This window comes from Rhagoletis pomonella, unplaced genomic scaffold (genome assembly GCF_013731165.1).
Source record: "Rhagoletis pomonella isolate Grant_MI unplaced genomic scaffold, Rhpom_1.0 Rhpom_scaffold_00003, whole genome shotgun sequence".
NCBI lineage: Eukaryota > Metazoa > Arthropoda > Insecta > Diptera > Tephritidae > Rhagoletis > Rhagoletis pomonella.
The window spans coordinates 72,227,724-72,246,489 of record NW_023458557.1 but is presented as its reverse complement, the minus strand read 5'-3'; the positions used below and the strand labels follow the sequence as shown (position 1 = coordinate 72,246,489).

Here is an 18,766-nt window from a genome sequence, read left to right as displayed (position 1 = left end):
AAATTTAAAAATTTAAAATTTTAAAATTAGTTACTTAGTTTAATTTTCAATTTTAATTGTATCGTTATAGTAGAGGACCATCCAATTGTCGTAAGTTCAAAGTTTTGCGATACATACGACAAATGTTTTATGATTAAAAAAAGATTACATTTGTATGGGAATTTGTCGTATGTGCCACATACGACAAACGTTTTATGATTAAAAAAAAGGTACGTTTGTATGGGAATTTGTCGTATGTGACGCATTTTCAGCACATACAACAAAAGGCATACCCAATCATTAATATTATGTAACATACGACAAAATGCGCACGAAATATCTCAAAAACTAATGGAGATATAAAAAAATGGATTGCAGAAATCGAAAGAGCATGTCCAACTTAGTAAATCTGCATCAAAATCCCAAAATCGTGATTTTGCACATTCGTCATCCGTTTTCTGAGGCGACGATATGTACGCATAATTTGCGGTAAATGCATGGTTTTGCATATTTTTCAAAAAATACCTGTTTTTTCACATTTATTGCGCATATTTTAGTATATTTTACAATAAATGCATATGGTTTTTGCATATCTTCGCTTTTTTTGATTTACAACCATTTAAATTTTCTGCGGAATCTCTTGACAAAAAAAAAATACCATATATTTTTCCAAAGACCCTTTCAGATACGTCAAGTCTTGATTTCAAGTCTGCTCGGTTCGTAGGCGAAGGAGGTGAGAAGAGAGGGGAAGAGCACATTAGTCTCACCTCCTTCGCCTACTTACTAACAGCACACTTAAAATCAAGACTTGACGTGTCTGAAAGGAGTAAAATATTCATCTGAATATCTTCCCGGATAGTCAAGCGGCCATTGAGGCCTCTGTTAGATCTCAACTAATGGAGAACTTATTTTCGATTTTTTAGTGCATGAGATTCCGAGTCCTACTTATTAGTTATAGCAGAACTTTTGTATAGTATGTATGTGTTTTAATAGATTAGCTTAAATAAACTTGTATTTGAACATTTTGGCCTGGGCCTATACATAAGTATACATTATGCATTTAATTTTTCTTATAGGAAATTATTCAGTTCATTTATGTTTCTTTCGGCAATCTTTGCGACAGTGCTGTCAATTTGGAAACCCATAGTTAACGCGTTTGTACTGATGGGTATGGGCGTGCCAACAATGCTAATGATGTATCGACAGTTACAAAGGTAAACATGCTTTTTATTTCATTAATCACACATACACTTCTTAGTGAATACAGTTGAAATCAATATTGGGAACACAATACGCAGAGGTACATTCTTACTCGTATATAAACCACGGTATCGGTATTATCTATAGCACCCCCATTTCGAAGTTACTTTTTTTTTAAGAATTTCAATTTTGGCGTGAGAGATTAATTGAATTGTATACTGCGAACAGAATACATCATTCAGGAACTCATTACGCTTCTGCTGTTAACTAAAAGAGAAATGCATAAGAACCAGAATCCTGGAAATTATACCAGAGATATTCCTATAGAGGATATTGCTAACGAAGCAGCCGACGTTATTCCGATATATGCATATGTGCATTAGGGTGGTCCAAAAAGAGTAAAGTCGGAACTTAAATGCTCTCACCCACTAGAATTGTTCTATATCGAAAATACTCCTATTTTTGTATTATGAAATCTAAAAATATTTAGAGGTCGCTCAAAGCGCTCAAAGTTTTCCTTGTATTTTATATGGGGAAAAAACAAATTTTCGTAGAAATGTCTTAAAATTCTTAAAAATAAATATTTTTCGATCGGAAAACTCAGGTTACCTTCAGAAGACTTTCACTAGTAATACCCAATTGTTTATTTAACCATTTTTTTATAGTTAGTTTAGTTAGTTAGTTGATGTTTCTTTATTCAATTGTGTACTTTACAAAGACATTACATAAGTAAGTGTATCTTAAGAGCTAAATACTGATTGCAAATTTTAAATACGTTATTCCATTTTTTAATACATACTAACCATTTTTTATTGGTCCCCCCATTTCTACGAAAAGTTGTTTTTTCCATATAAAATACATGGAAAGCTTTGACCTACAAATATTTTTTGATTTCAAAATAAAAATTTGATTATATTTCTTTTCGGTATAAAAGAATCCTAGGGGGTGAAAGCATAAAAATTCCGACTTTACTTACATGAATTTTTGGACTACCCTAGTGTACATACATGAGGGTGTCCCAGATCATAAGGGATGAGTTTTTTCTGCGAAATTCAATGCGCATACCCTCTAAACTTTTTCCTTTTGACCTAAATAACATACATATATGAGTATTTATTAGGGCGGGTCGATTAAAAAATCGCTCATTGTTCTGTGAAAATCGTATTCTAGGGATCAAAATAAGAAACTTTGCCGAAGGAACCATACCTCTAAAACGAATTCTGATGTCCCCCAATTTGGGTCGAACTTTTGGGTAGGGGCAAATTTTGAAAAATCCCACTTTGACCCATTTAGAGTGCTCCAATCGAGTCCAAATGTATGACCGACCCCCACTAACTTTGGACGGCCGATCCACCCATGCCAGTGGCACACCCCCTGGAACTTCCCTGGGGGGTTCCCCATACAATCATTTCAAAAAATCACCATTTTTGGCCTTTACATGAAAAAATCTGCTAAATGGCTATGTTTTTTCTTTATTTTTATTTATTTATTTATAATAATATTTATTATTTATTTATAATAATATCTATTTTTTCTCTTAAGAAATTTATTTAGTCAGAACATATGTAAATGAAAAAATTAATTTAAGTGAGTTATAGAAAAGAAACTAAAAAAAATTATTGTTTGAAGTCTTTTTTACTTTCAAGTCTGGGCAATTTCGCACGGCTCTCTAATGTCGTCGCCATAACAGCCTCTACATTTTCCGGTATAACCCGTTTGGAAACGCTAGCTAGCAATTGAACATGTCGTTCCGTTCCTTGTATGTGTGATGGAATTTTTGGATCATTAAACGGTGGATCATCTTGATTTAAATATTCTTACAATGTATCGTACGGAATGCTTCGCGTGAATGGTGGTTCAAATACGATATTTATATCATTCAAATTGATCATTTCCGTATAACTTGTGCAATTAAAGTTTATATCTGGTTTTTTATAAACTCTAAGTTCCATTGGCTCGTCAACATCGGTTCGATAGCGTAGAATTTTCTTGATGGCACAGTCGCGCTTTTCTTTGCTATCATCAAACAACATTGATAACATGATATTTTCCGAATGCGCATAATATGAATTATCTTTAATTACTTGATTGACAATTTTGCGTAAACGAGGCTCTAGAAATCGTGACCAACCAATGAACTTGAAAAATAATGCACTGCCGTACATGACAGAGCTGTAATACTTGATATTGAAGTACATTGGCACATAACATTTAATTATAAATTCAACCAGAATTCTTAAATTTGCATCTGGATTTTCCGTTGTCACATATAATCGCAATAATCTAGCGGCCTTGGTGAGCCACCGAGAATGTACAATTTTCCCTGGTTTGATGTTACCCAGATCCACCGGAACCACGCCGCTAGAAATTGCATGGGCCATGTCGTATAAGTACTTCGAATCGGTGGAAAATTCAATTTTTTCTGGAGCAGGGGGCATATTTTGCAACTCAATTTTCTGGAAGCCGTCCACCACCTGAAAATACATAATAATAAAATAATTAAAAATGGTTGACAATTATAATAAATGAGTGATAGCAATAACTTACCGGAAGAGTTTGACAAGTTTTCCGGTTGCCGATCTTGGTCCAGTGCTGGTTGATTTATCCAAAGCAATGGTCTTTTTAACAGCAATTCGAATCGTCGTATAATTCCACCGTGTGGGCCAGTGTTTGTTGGCTCACCGTCAGTGCATATTCCAATTAATGTATCCAGTGATATATTTTTATCGTTGAAAAAACCATTTAATTTGGTTGTTTTGTATTCAGCGGTTTCATGTTCCAGTCTTACGTAACCAATCAATTCAGAATTGGGTTCTCTCAAAATAACAAGATGAGGTTCTTTTACCATCCTAGTATGATACTTCTCATCAATTTTATCTATCGTTAAAGTATCATCTTTTCTGCCATCGAATGAAAACGCTAACAGATTGGTATCATCTAACCGTTTGCGAAGCACTTCTTGTCTGCATTTCTCTTTTTCTCTGCGAACTTTCGATTTATCCATGATGAGAGGTTTCCCATGCTTATCTTTACTTTTAAAATCTTGCAAAATAGCGGTTCCCAATGCTGATGCTACTCTGTCAGGCACACCAAATCTGTCACATACCAAGGCAAAGTTAAAACAATCGTATCTCTCTGTGTATTGTGAACTTGTGCTTCTATCCATATCTTCTTGAACCGGTGGCGGTGCGTATGTTGAATCATCGGGATCTTGGTATGTTGGCATTGATGACATAGACGTTGCTCCTTGCTCTTCAGTTTCCATCACAAATGCATCCATTGTTAGTCTTCTCTGATTATGTTGATCGTGCATGAACTCTTTGAGGCGTTCGGGAACCCAGCCGCATGCACATGGAGCTGCCTTCAAATCGCATTTACATGTTCCAATGTAAAAAATTGTTTCCAGAGATTTTACATACTCTGTAAATTGTTGGGTGTTGTTTCTTCTCTTGATTTGCTCTTGATACTTGTCAAGCAATTTATTCAATTTATTAAATACACTTTTTTTCAGCATTATTTCCATACCAAGTTTTTCCCAAATTCCAATCAACTTATCTTGTACTTGAATAGTGAATGATTTATGGGAAAACTTTTTTTGTTCTGTTTTAACACGTTCGCTTAAGTAAAAATAATATCTCAAGATATCCAGATGGGTTGGTAAATTAAGATCAGTTAAATCAGTAGACACACCAAAAACAGTAACATCATGCTTGGGTATATGACTCATTGGGTTTTCGATAGTTGTTGATGTAGTTGCTTCATCTTGCGGTGTAGAGGATGGTGGATTCATTGTAAACTTTTTGATTTGGAATGGTCACTTCACTTATTATTTTTTTTGAAATATTTTTTTTATCTGAAATTAGCACTTCACACTTTGAGTTCTTCACAACGACTTAATGCATTCACAAAAACTGTTGCGTTATATATGGTCTACGAGACGAGGTAATAAGAATGAAATGGTAATTTCAATTCTACCTGCTGTGTCTTGTGGTGGCTTAAAAAAACAACACAAGCAATTTTACGATCTGCAATTGTGTCACAGTGATACCTTCATTGTTTAAAAGGGTTGCAGTGCATTCCAGTGATACCTTAATTGTTAAAATGGTTGCAAAAAACGCGCATTTCTTAAGAAGGTGCCTTAAAATACCCACAAAAAGGGTTGTAAAAACAACCTTCATTTCTTAAGTAGGTGCTATAAAAAAACTACACAAGTAAGTTTACGACATGCAGCTGTGTCTTAAAAAACGCACACAAGCAATTTTCCGATTTGCAATTGTGTTACAGTGATACCTTCATTTTTTAAAACGGTTGAATAAAAAACCCACACAACTATGTTTACGACATGCAAATGCATCACAGTGATGCCTTGGTTTTAAAAGGGTTGTTAAAACGCTAATTTCTAATAATTTTTTTTAATTTCTTTTCTATTACTAAGTTAAATTCATTTTTTCATTTACATATGTTCTGACTAAATAAATTTCTAAAGAGAAAAATAAACTCCAAAAAGAAAAAAACATAGGCATTTCGCTGATTTTTTCATGTAAAGTGCAAAACCGGCGATTTTTTGAAACGTTTGTATGGTGAACCCCCAGGGGGGTTCCAGGGGGTGTGCCACTGGCATCGGTGGGTCGGGCCTCCAAAGTTAGTGGGGGTCGGTCATACATTTGGACTCGATTGGAGCACTCTAAAAGGGTCAAAGTGGGATTTTTCAAAATTTGCCCCTACCCAAAAGTTCGACCCAAATTGGGGGACATTTCGATTCGCTTTAATTTTTTTTGTTGATTCTATACATGAAATAAGCTAACACGTACTCGAGGAAATTTTTTATTTTTTTTTTCTTCGGAGATATGATCTGTCAAAGTTTAGATTTTTTCGTGATTCTGACTAATCATGTATGTCGGGTTCTGCTCATCGTAGATACTTTATATTTACGTCGTTCTAAAGTTAAGAAACTAGCTTAACATTTCTATGTATAAGATGGTCATGCTTGACCTAAAGATAACTTAGCTATTAACAGTTGAACTTTTTGCAGTTGATTTGCGTAGTGAAGATCAGTAAATAAGGGATTTAAAATTACACCATCGTAATCCTTGTTTAATTCTCTATAAAAAATATGGTTAAAAAAATTGGGCGTTTTTCAGCCACTATTTCTAAAATATTTTTTTTATATGTGGCGGGATGGTTTATTTTGTAATTTGTAGGGAACCAAAAATATGCTGTAAAAACATGATTTCAAGCGCTTATAATATGCACGATAAAATAAGAAATATGCGTAAATGGTCACGAATAATATCAAAAACATGCCTAAAATATGCATTAAAAAAATAAATAGCTCAATTTTTCTTGTATAAAAATCTATTTAATTTTATTCAAAAATGCACAAAAACACTGGTGCATATGCATAGAAATAAAAATTAAAATTTAGCTTAAATATTTTTGTTGCAATAAATAACAAAATATTCGTATAAGTTTTCAGTAAGAAATGATTGCCTGTTGTCGCGGAATATATTCTTAAACATGTAAAAGGCACAAACTTAAAAGCAGAAATTTCAGTCACTGTATATTTCTTAAACGGATGAATTGAATTACCGGATTCAATTTGTGCTACAATATTTTTTAATACAACAAATAGCCCAGTAAAATTAGACAAAGTTGGTAGGAAATTTGAAAAAAATTTGTAACAGCGATTTTTTGATGCAGTTTACTTCTATTTGACACGTAGATCATGGATCCACAGTCTTTCCCCTAAATTGAATTTGGCAACATTCCGCCATCTTGGATTTATGTTTTTTTTTTTGTTTTTTTGCGATTTTCAAGCTTATTTTGCATTTTTCGTAATAAATGGTTATATAGAAGGTTTTTTTACAAATAGAATTGTTTATTGTAAAAAATTAGCAAAAACTGCGAAAAAATTTTACCTTGTCACGGTTTTTGCCATTTTTTGACAATTTCTGTTCAAAATACATAGCATATTGAAATTCCAGAGTTGTAGAGAATTTCAGTCTTCACAACTTTTATACCGACATTTTTTTTGAACGCCGCTTAGATCACGGCGGAGAGCGTGCCAAGCATAGCGATTAGAGAAGTAGAGTTTTTCGGCGCGTTTTTATTATCGTGGTTTCCCCAGTAGGCCTAATCCACGGGCAACGTTTTTTGCTTTTCAATGAAAGCTGGTGAAGGTGTGGAAATGAGTTTTACGGAACATCCCGTACATCGCTATGTTTATCGCTTTCCCGGCCGTAATCTAAGCAGCAAATGTAGGTACAAAAGTTGTGGAGAATGAAATTCTCTATATCTTTGGAAAAGATGCTATGTATTTTGAACAGAAATTGTCAAAAAATGGCAAAAACCGTGTCAAGGTAAAACTTTTTCGCAGTTTTTGCTAATTTTTTACAATAAACAATTTTATGTTTAAAAAACCTTCCATATAACAAATGTGGGAATTTAAATTCTCTACATATTTGTATATAACCATTTTTTTACGAAAAATGCAAAATAAGCTTGAAAATCGAAAAAAACCAAAAAAAATTGAATCCAAGATGGCGGAATGTTGCCAAATTAAATTTAGGGGCAAGACTGTGGATCCATGATCTACGTGTCAAATAGAAGTAAACTGCATCAAAAAATTGCTGTTACAAATTTTTTTTAAGAAAAAGTCTAATTTTACTGGGCTAAAAGCTAAAAACTGACTTTAGTTTATTGCTCACAAAAAATGACAGCGTTTAATTTTTCTTCAGCTCTCTTAACAATTTCTATATGTGCCCATAAAGTCAATGCCTCGAGGGGCAAACAATTTTATCCAAATAATAAGCACAAATCCAAACAAGAAGTGTTGCGCAGTTAATTCAACATTTTAATGATAATCCCGCATAAGTGCTCGCAATGTTGTCCTCAGAAATTCCTTAAAAGCTGTAACTAGTGGAGGAGAAAGTGGGGATTTTATCTCGATGCAACATCCAATGGATCAAAATGCAGCATTTATATGGAAAATATATGTTTTTTTGATTTCAATTCTTTCAGAACAGAAAGCCATGCACTTATTAGACGTCTTAGCAATAATATTATAACAAAAAACAATAATATGCACTAAATTTAGCAGTTGTTTCTAAAATATGCAAAAAAATCATTTACTGCGAAATATGCCGAAATATGCTCTTAAAAATATGGCATAAAACGCTTTATCTTTTTACAAATAGCATTTCCTTTTTATGCATTTTTTGATAAAGTATAAGAAAAAAAAACATGCTCGAGCATATTTTTGGTTGCCCTAGTAATTTGTTATGACGATATGTATTTAGCAAGGTGTGAAAAATCCGGTTTTTGCAAAAAAATTAAATTCTATTGCGGATTCCGATATATATATCCTATCCAGAAATATTAATATTAAAATATGCGTTCTTCTAAACTTTAGTCCTGCAATTGCCACGCTAGGGGTTTGTCGTCTTACAGAAAAATCCCTAATTTACTTGTCTTAGCAATGCAAATCAACTTCAAAAAGCTTTAGGACAATCATGACCATTTTATATATAGCAATGCTAAGCCCGTTTTTTAGCTTTAAAACGACGTTGAGATGATAGAGACTACGATGAGCAGACACGAGATATAACGACTTCAAGAAGTACATGATTAGTTAAAATCACGAAAAAATCCAAAGTTTGACAGATCATATCTCCGAAGAAAAAAATTTCCTCGAATACGTGTTAGCTTGTTTCATGTATAGATGCCGATAACGCGTGCCGACTGGAAGTTGAAGTTTTGGTTCAGAAATTTCAGATATTGTAAAAAGATATTGTGTTATGAAATCATAAGTAAAAAATAGTAGTTCATTAATTAAGGTGTATTGTTCTCTCGAAAGCCCTCATAAGTCTTTTAATTGTCCACGTTTCTGCGCCAAATGCATACCCAGCGCGTAATAGCACCTGCAGATCACAGTTATTTTCATCTTTTGATCTCCGGTCAGAACTTATTGGCGGTGTTAATGCTGGATCCTATAGAAATTCCTTCACTATCTGTCTGTTCTTAGAAGAATTAATTGAAGTATCGGCAAGAACCAATGAGAAGATAATTTTATTATACAACCTATACCGACAAACTTTGTCTTCAAAATAACATATATATGGTGAGAACAAGCCTTAAAGAAGTTTATTTATTTTTATTATATACAGACATGGACGCCTATCCAAAATTAGTGGAAAAGGTCGGTCAACATAGTACTTAGCAAAAGTGTGTGCGTCAAATATTTGTAGAATATATGTATGTATTTATGGTGAAATAGCTGATGGAAATTTTTAAGCCGTTATTTTCAATTTTATTTTGTGTTTGGATTATGACTTCTTCCCAGCGAATGAGTGAGCGATAATGTATCAATAATCCCAACTAAAAATCTACAAGCCCGGATCATAGTACAAAATTTCTTGTGATAATTATTTCCGTTAATAAAATAACTATGAGGACGAATATGATACACTTTTTTTGTTATACAAATACGTATCTACCTAGTATGTATAGAAATGTATGTGAGTTTAAGGTAATACAGACATTGAGGCTACTACGCACATATATATTTAGGTGTATTGATAAATCAGTGACTTTTTGAATTTCCGGTGTAGAAAATTTAAATTTTAGGGCACATAATAGCTCTGGTCCAGTACTCCATGAACTTACAGGATTTTACACGAACTTGCAGGAAGTTGCAGGAAAAATGTTCCCGTACTCCGAAATCCTTTAAAACCCTGTAAATGAGAGCAACTTTTGGAGAGTTGTGTAGAGAATGAAGTTGCAAGATTTTACCCGAACTTTTTCTTCTGGTAAAATCATGAAAAGTGTCAAGCAATCACTGGTTGACGTTTTTACAGGAAAAATGGTTTTTTTGTTCCCGTACCTTTTGTTGTTACTCACTTTTTACTCTCACTTCAGAGAGTAATATTGCTATTTGACAGTTTTACAGGATTTTTCACGAAAAGTATTGGATCAGAGCTAATGCCTGATGGCAGTGCTGTTAAAGGCGCTATGACAGGAAAGCTGTTCGAAATGAAACTAAAAGGCAGACCGAGAAACCGTTGGTCAGATGCAGTAGACGAGGACTTAAAGAAGGCGGAAGCTTTGACGCAAACCACATGGTAACTCTATGAATGGTGATGAAATTTAAATACAGCACTGCTGCTGTCAATTAATGTCTGTTAATACAGTACTGTCAAACAAGTAGATCCATCTCACCTACCTAAGTCAACTATAAGAAATTTTTGGGAAATTGTGCTTCTTTCTTTTTTTGCTGTGTTTGAAGTCACTTTTGCAAAACTATAAAATTTTACAAAATAAATGTTGGAAGAATTTTGCGCAGAAAAACACATTGAAATTGAAGCCATATTTAAAATAAAAAAGTCTTTACGTTTGACTTAACCACGTTTACAAAATACCATATGGAATAAGTTACTTTTCAAACAAAATTTTCCAAAATTTCTTATGGCAGGTTTGATACGTAGATATCGACTCATATATCACAATCTGCAGTAGCAGAGCACAAAATAATTGGCTGGAAGGGGCTTAAGCTATTTTGATTTATACATACGGCAGGACTTATCCAACTTTCAATAATTAGTTAATATTAGAACGAAATATGACTGAAGATGGCACAACGCCAAAAACCAAATTTGACAAGGGAAACCGGGAAAATCGTTCCACAATACATCATACTGCTATCCTGTCGGAAATACAAACAACCAAAAAGAATTAATATTAGTCGTCTTTTTTACTCTTATCGATATTAGTCACATTGCTGTTTAAACTATTTATTTGTTCGGTCAGTTCATATGTACCGACTCAAATGGTAAGCAAGCTGCGTAATTTAGTTTGTGTTTGACAGCCAATAAAAGCAGGCAGCTTGGTGAATTTCTACGAAAAAACACCTGAATAAATGATTAAAAAAAGTTGGAAAAAAATAAATATGGGACTGTTAGTAAGGAATTTTATTTTAGGGGAACAGAATAAAAAACAGCCCTAACGAATCCGTGAATCTTGCTATTATCCTGTATTTGGGGTTTAAGAAAACGGTTAAAGATTTCGGTTTTATTTTTGGACTACATATATGACCAAACTAAATTTAGTTTCAAATACAAACCTTCCAATTTTAAAAAAAGAGAGCTCATATGTTGGGTTTAGAGTTTAAACAGTTCAGTGTTTAATCGCTATCGATCTGTTTTTGTTTTTGTGCTGTAAAGTTTTTAAAAATGTATTAATCGAGCTCAAATTTCATATTTATTTATTATTTATGTTTGTCAATCAACCCTAAAAATTTTAAACAACGTCCCATACACATAAGCATACTAGTTCAAAATTGGAAAAAATGTGTCAATCCATGTCAAATTGGTAAAAATCGAAATTGAAAAATTTATTTCTTTGAATTTTGGCCAGAACAGCTCTTTTATCCTGTAACGAAGTTCTGCCAAAGGAAAACAAATTTTCTTTTCGAAAGTTCAAAATTTCACAATTTCCCAGATTTTGCAAGTTTATTTTTTGAATATCTCAATGAGTTTCTAAAATGTTTCTGGTGTAAATCTAAATGTGATATTTGGCGCTATATGTATACAAAATATATTAAAAAAGTCAAAAAATAATAAAGTTAAAGAACTTTGAAATTTATGAAATCATAAAAATAAAAACCTGTATATTTTTTATAAAATGCCTCTAACTGATCTTAGAAGATCTTGAAATTGTGAAAGAGTTTTTTTTTAAGATACACCTTTTTGAACTTAAAAAATATTGTTGCGAACTCTAAATTAAAAATTAATTCACATAAAATAAAAATTGTTTAACATTTTTTTATTTCAAATTTGCAAAAAAAAAAATTATAATTTAAAAAATTCACCTTCTGAAAGTTTCAGTTGAATGATTAGCGTGAGGTGTTACACAAAAAATGTAGCCAAAAATTAATATGTATAAGTTTTTAAATTGTTGTTTTTTTCGCAAAAATTTTCATTAAAAACGGTCTCAAGCTCAATAAAACTGTTGAATATAATTGTTATAGGGCCATAAATAACAAAAACAAATAACTTAAGGACGAGCACACCTTAAAGTTAAACATTCTAAAAATAGAATTACATATTAACAAAAAACCAACAAAACCATCAACCACATAGTCAAGTGTAAATAGCATCGAAATAGTTGCGCTTGATTGCAGTTGGCTTAACACATGAAAAAAATGGAAAAAGAAACAACAGTTTACGTGGCGAACTTAGCTCAGTGGGTAAGACTACTGGCTACCAAATTGTAAATTGTTTTTTGGTTCCAAAATTTTCTTTTTGAAAATAGCCTCAAGCTCAATAAAATTGTTGAATATTATGTTATAAGGCCATAAATAACAAAAACAAATAAGTTTTTGATTTCAAAATTCTGTAAAATTTTTAATTGCAGATATGTTTATTTATGCATGTATCATCATACATCCGTACATAGTTTTCTTTATAGCGCTAAATATCAAGTTAAAAACAAGACCACTTATTAGATTTAGAGATATTTAAGAAATCAACTTACAAAATCTCAGTAATTGTGAAAAAATAATAAAAATAAAAGTTTTTTTTCAAATGAAATCACAATTAAATTTCTAAAGAATTCACAGTTCCCTTCTTAATAAGTATTGCATACATACATACATATATATATATATATATGTATGGACAAATTGCATATCATTTTCATTCGATTTATATTGTTCGCACTTCTACAGTATTAAATTAACTACTTACCTACATACATAAATATACCTATGTACATACATATGTATGCCGAAAGAAACTGAAGCGTCGCGCGACCTCACAAACGATCATTGCCAATATTGAATGCAATTAATTGACCCTAATTTAATTTATTGCTACTCCTCAATTCAATCAGTAAGGAAATCGGTGCAAACTTTTCTTCTACATATACATTGTAAGTACAGACATATTGACAAACAAATCGAAAGCGCTTTTAATAAGGTAAATATGTACATACATTAGACCGTACCACCTTACAAGCAATTTGTATTTTTATACCCGAGCGTACTTGTGCACAAGGGTATTATAACTTTGTTCCAATAACGGTTGTTTGTAACAGGCAAAACGAATCGAGATAGATATAAACAAATTAAGCGGTGACTGTCTGTCCGTCCGTCCGTCTGTGTATACGATAACTCGAGCAAAAATTTAGATATCTTAACGAAACTTGGTACGTGTAATTCTTTCGGGCGTAGGACAGAAAATGGGCGTAATCGAACAATAACCACTCCTACCTCCCATATAACGGTAGTTTTCAGAAATACAAAAACTGCGATATTTTAGTAACTGACTGAAGATTATTCACTCAAATTTGATATTTACAATAATTTTTAACGAAAAATAAGAATATTATAAATTTTTGGATTACATGTGTATATCTTGGTTACCGATCCACCAATTTCTCTCGAACTTGGCACAGTTATTGCCCTTGGTACAACATACCAAATGGCTGAAAATTTTTAAAATCGGGCAATACCCACGCCCACATCCCATATAATGGTAATTTAGAGAAATACGAAATCTTCGATAAATCAGTAAATACTTAAGCTAATTTATTCAAAATTGATGCTTGCAATAATTCGTTTATGATAAAATTTTGGAAAACGGGCGTGGCACCACCCACTTATTATGATATATATGTATCCCGGTAACCGTTCTACCAATTTGTACCAAACTCGGTATTCGGTATGGTTATTGTGTTTGCCGCATAAAAGAAAAACGTGAAAAATTATTGAAATTGGACTAAAATTACAGCCATTTTTCATATAACGGTAAATTTCAGAAATGCTTTAAACTTCGTTATTTCCGAAATTTAAGGATGCTAACTTAAACAACATTGATACTAACAACAATCCCTTGAAAAGAAGTAACATTATTTTGAATTTTGGAAAATGGGCGTGATATCGCCCACATATGACTGTATAAGTTTATCTCGTTATGTCTAACTGAACGTTCTATCGAAGATGTTTGAACTAGGGATAAAACCACCCCTACTTACCATGTAGCGGTAGTTTTCGGAAAGGTGAAAAGCACATATTTAATACTTGCGCCGGGTATTTAATGTTCGGCTCCGCCCGAACATAGACTTTCTTACTTGTTTTTTTTTTTTTTTTTGGCCGGGGGAATAATTTTTTTTTTGGAATACTTCGCTCAACAAACCTCATGCTAGGTATTTTCTTTCATTTCTGTCCCGTCTTTGCAAGGATTACGTATTGTGTTTTTTTTTGGTAGCAATGTTTGAAAGGCGAGCAACTGAGCCTCTTTTACACCCAACAGTTTTGCCTCGATTAACTATGCGTAAAGATTAAAGGGACATGAAAACAGTGCAATAGGCTGCATGTAGCACGCCTTGCTTTGTGAATTTAGTTGCGACAAAAAAAAACTCTGAATTAAGATCTTGGGTCTGAGCTATTGGGGTGGTCGGAGAAGAATAGCTTCCGGACTGGAATTGGCTTACAATTGGTGACGAAGGAGACTGTTACATTTCGTCAACGGCAAGGTTTCAACGAAAGTAAATATTTCTGGTAAAGTGTGAAATTTTCTATGGAGTTTTCCAATTTATTAGTCTAAAATATAGATGACCACTTCATAGCCACGCTTTGTCAATCCTTTGAAAAATTTTGGTACAACGGACTTTAACGGCTGGCGCAAAAAGAGCTTTCTGTGGTCAACATTGGTCTAAAATCAAACACCGGAGTATACACTCCGTCACTCTGTTACCTATATATCGTCACCTAAGGGTGAAAAGGTTCCAAGTCCATTTAATTAAATTGTTTAGGAGAGACGAAAAATCTATGTGGTTTCGTATTACCTGGCATTCTGCATCAAAAACTAAATTTTGAAAAAAAATGAACTTGGCACGTACATATGTACTAAATATGCAAATAAGTACGTAATGTAATGAGTTCGCCGCTTTATATGATAATTAGCTGTTTATTGCTAACTGTTACAATTTCATTATCTCAATAATTAGGTAATGTATATAAGAGAAATGTGCAACAATGTAAATTTTCTTAAGTCATTTTACTACGCTTACATACATACATACATACATATATAGATACTACATACGACGTATTGATTTTCATTTCAGAGTGCGAGATCAGCGCGTTTATCGATTGGGCTTGCGTTGTACGGCCGTTTGGCTTGTGGCCGTCTTCTGTTGGATCAACGATCGTATGTTCTGCGATGCATGGTCAGCAATTAATTTTCCGTATCTGCATGGTTTCTGGCATGTTTTCATATTTATCGCCGCTTATACCGTTTTGGTTCTATATGCGTACTTCTACGTCGAAACCGAGCTGCCACAACGACAACCGCTGCTAAAATATTGGCCTAAAAATGATTTCGAATTTGGCATACCATTCATCTGTATACGAAATCCGGGCATGACCATCAAGAGTGCTATATAAAATATTATAATTGTATATGTACACGCATACATATGTTTTTACGTATGTAATGTATGTATCTCAATGTACACATGTACAGGTGCACAAGAGATAAGAAGAGTCACATATAGAAAAGACAAATTATTTAGTATTTCAAATTTACAACGTTTTTATTAGTACAAGTGCGGTAGAATATATGACAAAATAGTTTATAAGCAGTAGTATATACATACATACATCGTATTAGCGAAACAAATTTATAATTGATGCTTAGAGAGATGCAAAATATGTACTTTGTGATGCCAAATATTAATATGTACATTTAAGCAGTTATAATTGCATAGCCTCGATGTATATACAAAATATTGACCTCTCTATCGTCCTTATCATTACAAAGGGCCTAAAGTGGTAATTTCGTAAACAATTTTAAAATTGAAATTAAATTAAGTTGATATTTAATTAGTGGAAGCCTTGCCAGTCCACCCTTTAAAAAAATATGCCAAAAAGCTGCAACTAACCCTAAGTATGGCTACGGTGACCATCCGTTTTTCAAAGGTCGATCCTGCGTACTTTTTCAAACCTGAAAACCTGAAAATGTACTGATTTTTTCCAAGTGTCCTGCATTTGGCCCGCATTTTATTCGTTATTTTAAAATTATCGGACAATGGATGAATTTTTTCAAAAAAGTGTTTTTTGGTACTTTTCGTACTTTTTCTTCAATATCTCATGAAAAAATCTCCCAATCAGCGTAAGCGACTAACAGCTCGAAGGGTATTGATGTGCCTCTTACCAAAATATATAACTTGTGGCGACTTCAATGAAAATTATTAGTGCTACAGGCGACCCATTTGCATTTTGTCGTCAAAGTCGAAAAAAGTGAGATTTTCAACCAAATACGCACGCAGTTTCATTTGATTATTATTTTTTCATTATTTTAAAAAATCGATAAAGAAGATATATCATTACAGTAAATTTTGAGCCAAATATAATCGAATTAGAAATGTAGATGTTATGGAGCGCAATCTGCACAAATTATATATTTTTGTAAAGGGGACTTTGTAACTCGTCGTTTTTACGTCGATTCATGACGTCGATTTTTGACAAATAACTGCGAAAAGTACCAAAAAACAAAAAAAAGGTATTGTTTTCGTTTTGAACGACTCGAAATTTGCCTATAAAATGATCGTTTAAAGATTTTCACTTTTCGTGTAAGCTATTGTAATTATAATATACTTTACTATACTTTTATAAATATTCATATAAAAAAAGATTAATATCGACTAAGAAAACGTGATTCATTTTTAAAGTTTAAAATGTGTTAAGAATTTAGAATCATAAATACTCTTTTGGTATTTTTATTCTACGTAAATATATGTAGGCATATTTTTCGAAAATTTTCCTTCATATTGTATCCATATTTATGGTCACCGTAAGTATGGCTGACTTCCAAAACATACCAATACAATGAGGTTGTTTACGCTTGCCTGGTTATGTGGCAAGTGTGAACGACCTAAATGTTTGGATACTGTTTTACCGCGGTATTTAAACTGTTTGTATATCGTCGGTGATACTGCAAAACGTTCTAAGTCACTTATTACCTCTGGTGATTAATTGATCTGTTATCTGTATCTGATCGCTTCTGGCAACCGTTCATCTTCATCAGCCAAAGGTAGACAGTTTTGTCATTCGTTTATTAGGGTGTAACGATTTACAGATGTATTCTGGTGCACATAACTGGTGTCCCTAAATTGGAGCGCTAAGCGTTGCGTTTGCGATTGTCAAGGAGTGTCACCGCGCGCTATCCCCATAACAACGCGGCGCAATTTTGACGCTTTCTCATTTCCTCTCGTTTTTATTCTCGTTTATTTTTTCAATTGTTTGTCCTTTCTCTTTCTTTCCGTCTTCTGCACCCAACTTCAACCAGTAACGCCCTGTCAAAAATGAAAATTCCATTTCCTCGGCGCTAGCGCCGCGTTATTGCGGGATGCTTCATACAAATTGTACGGGCATGAGGATTTTTGACAGTGGTTTGAATCGCCAATTTAAGGACGCCAGTAAAAGACCATCTAAGTGTCAAGGGTACTAATAGACATAGACCGTGTTGCAGTATCACCGACCATATGCAGAGTTGTGAAACATTGCAACCATAAACATCCCTGTGGGGAATTTCGTAGTCGACTACCAAATAGCCAGCTTTTGACCAACTTATTATGTTATTCAAAGTCATGCAGGGCTCAATCGATAGGGTATGTATGTATGCATGTTAATAGCACAACTTTAGAGGTCTTAATACATGCAGGTAATAGTTAACCTAAAATAAGTATATCAACCGAGAGTACCAAAAAAATTTTATTAATTGGGCCACTTCAGTTGAACTTAACCTAACCTAGCTGAAAACAAACTGACTATTTTGCGACATCATGCGGAAGTAGTCCGCTGAAAGCAACGTAAAGTAGGCATAGTCACCCCTAGTGGAAAAATAGTGAACTTATAGTGCATTTATAGTTAGTTGAGTTCCCTACAGGGATTGCATTTTTGAATATTTAATATAACATTGAACATCCTTTTGGAATTTTCCATTAGGTTTGTTCCACACGCTTTCCCGGCTGTTTCGGTATTTAGAGCGTAATAAGTTATTCTCTCATAAGTCCCAAAAATGTGTCAACACATGCCAAAAGTGCCCAGTGCGTGAGGAACGCAAAAACCACATTTCGTGTCCGGAATCAACAAATCAGCTCTAAACAATGATGAACTTTTTGCACATTTCTGCCCGGAAAAAAGTTCGGGCTGTTTCGGATACGAAGAAGAAGACATTTATGTTCCAAAAGTGGAAGGTATTCGCTCTCTATTACCCAGTTTTCTAGCGTGAGGAACGCTTTCTGGGCTGCTTTGGGCACCGGCGGGATCCCGCGGGTTCGTGTGGAACAAACCTATTTTCACAACACCAATAGCAACCAAAAACAAACGAAGCTTCAACTTTGTTAGTGATGCGCTGATTGCTACAGCGATACGTTTCGATAACTTTTCGAATGCGTTTTGCATGAGAATACATTGTCAACCATTTGTAGTTCGGCGTTATGGAACATTAAACTTAGTACGTATGCAATTGACGTTTTGGAAGTCAGCCTATCAACTTAACTTTAACTATGAATACGCCCCATATTC

At 33.6% G+C, this 18,766-nt stretch overlaps 1 protein-coding gene across 1 annotated transcript; it reads left to right on the top strand.

Annotated features, from left to right (window-relative positions):
* Positions 1 to 1,055: 1,055 nt before the first annotated feature.
* On the top strand, positions 1,056 to 16,248 carry LOC118736651 (alkaline ceramidase; the record flags this gene model as incomplete). The annotated part of the gene is given in 2 exon segments (XM_036466697.1): positions 1,056 to 1,193; positions 15,304 to 16,248. Coding segments are annotated over 2 exon segments (457 nt in total), but the record flags the coding sequence as incomplete, so codon positions are not given.
* Between the last annotated feature and the right edge of the window lie 2,518 nt (positions 16,249 to 18,766).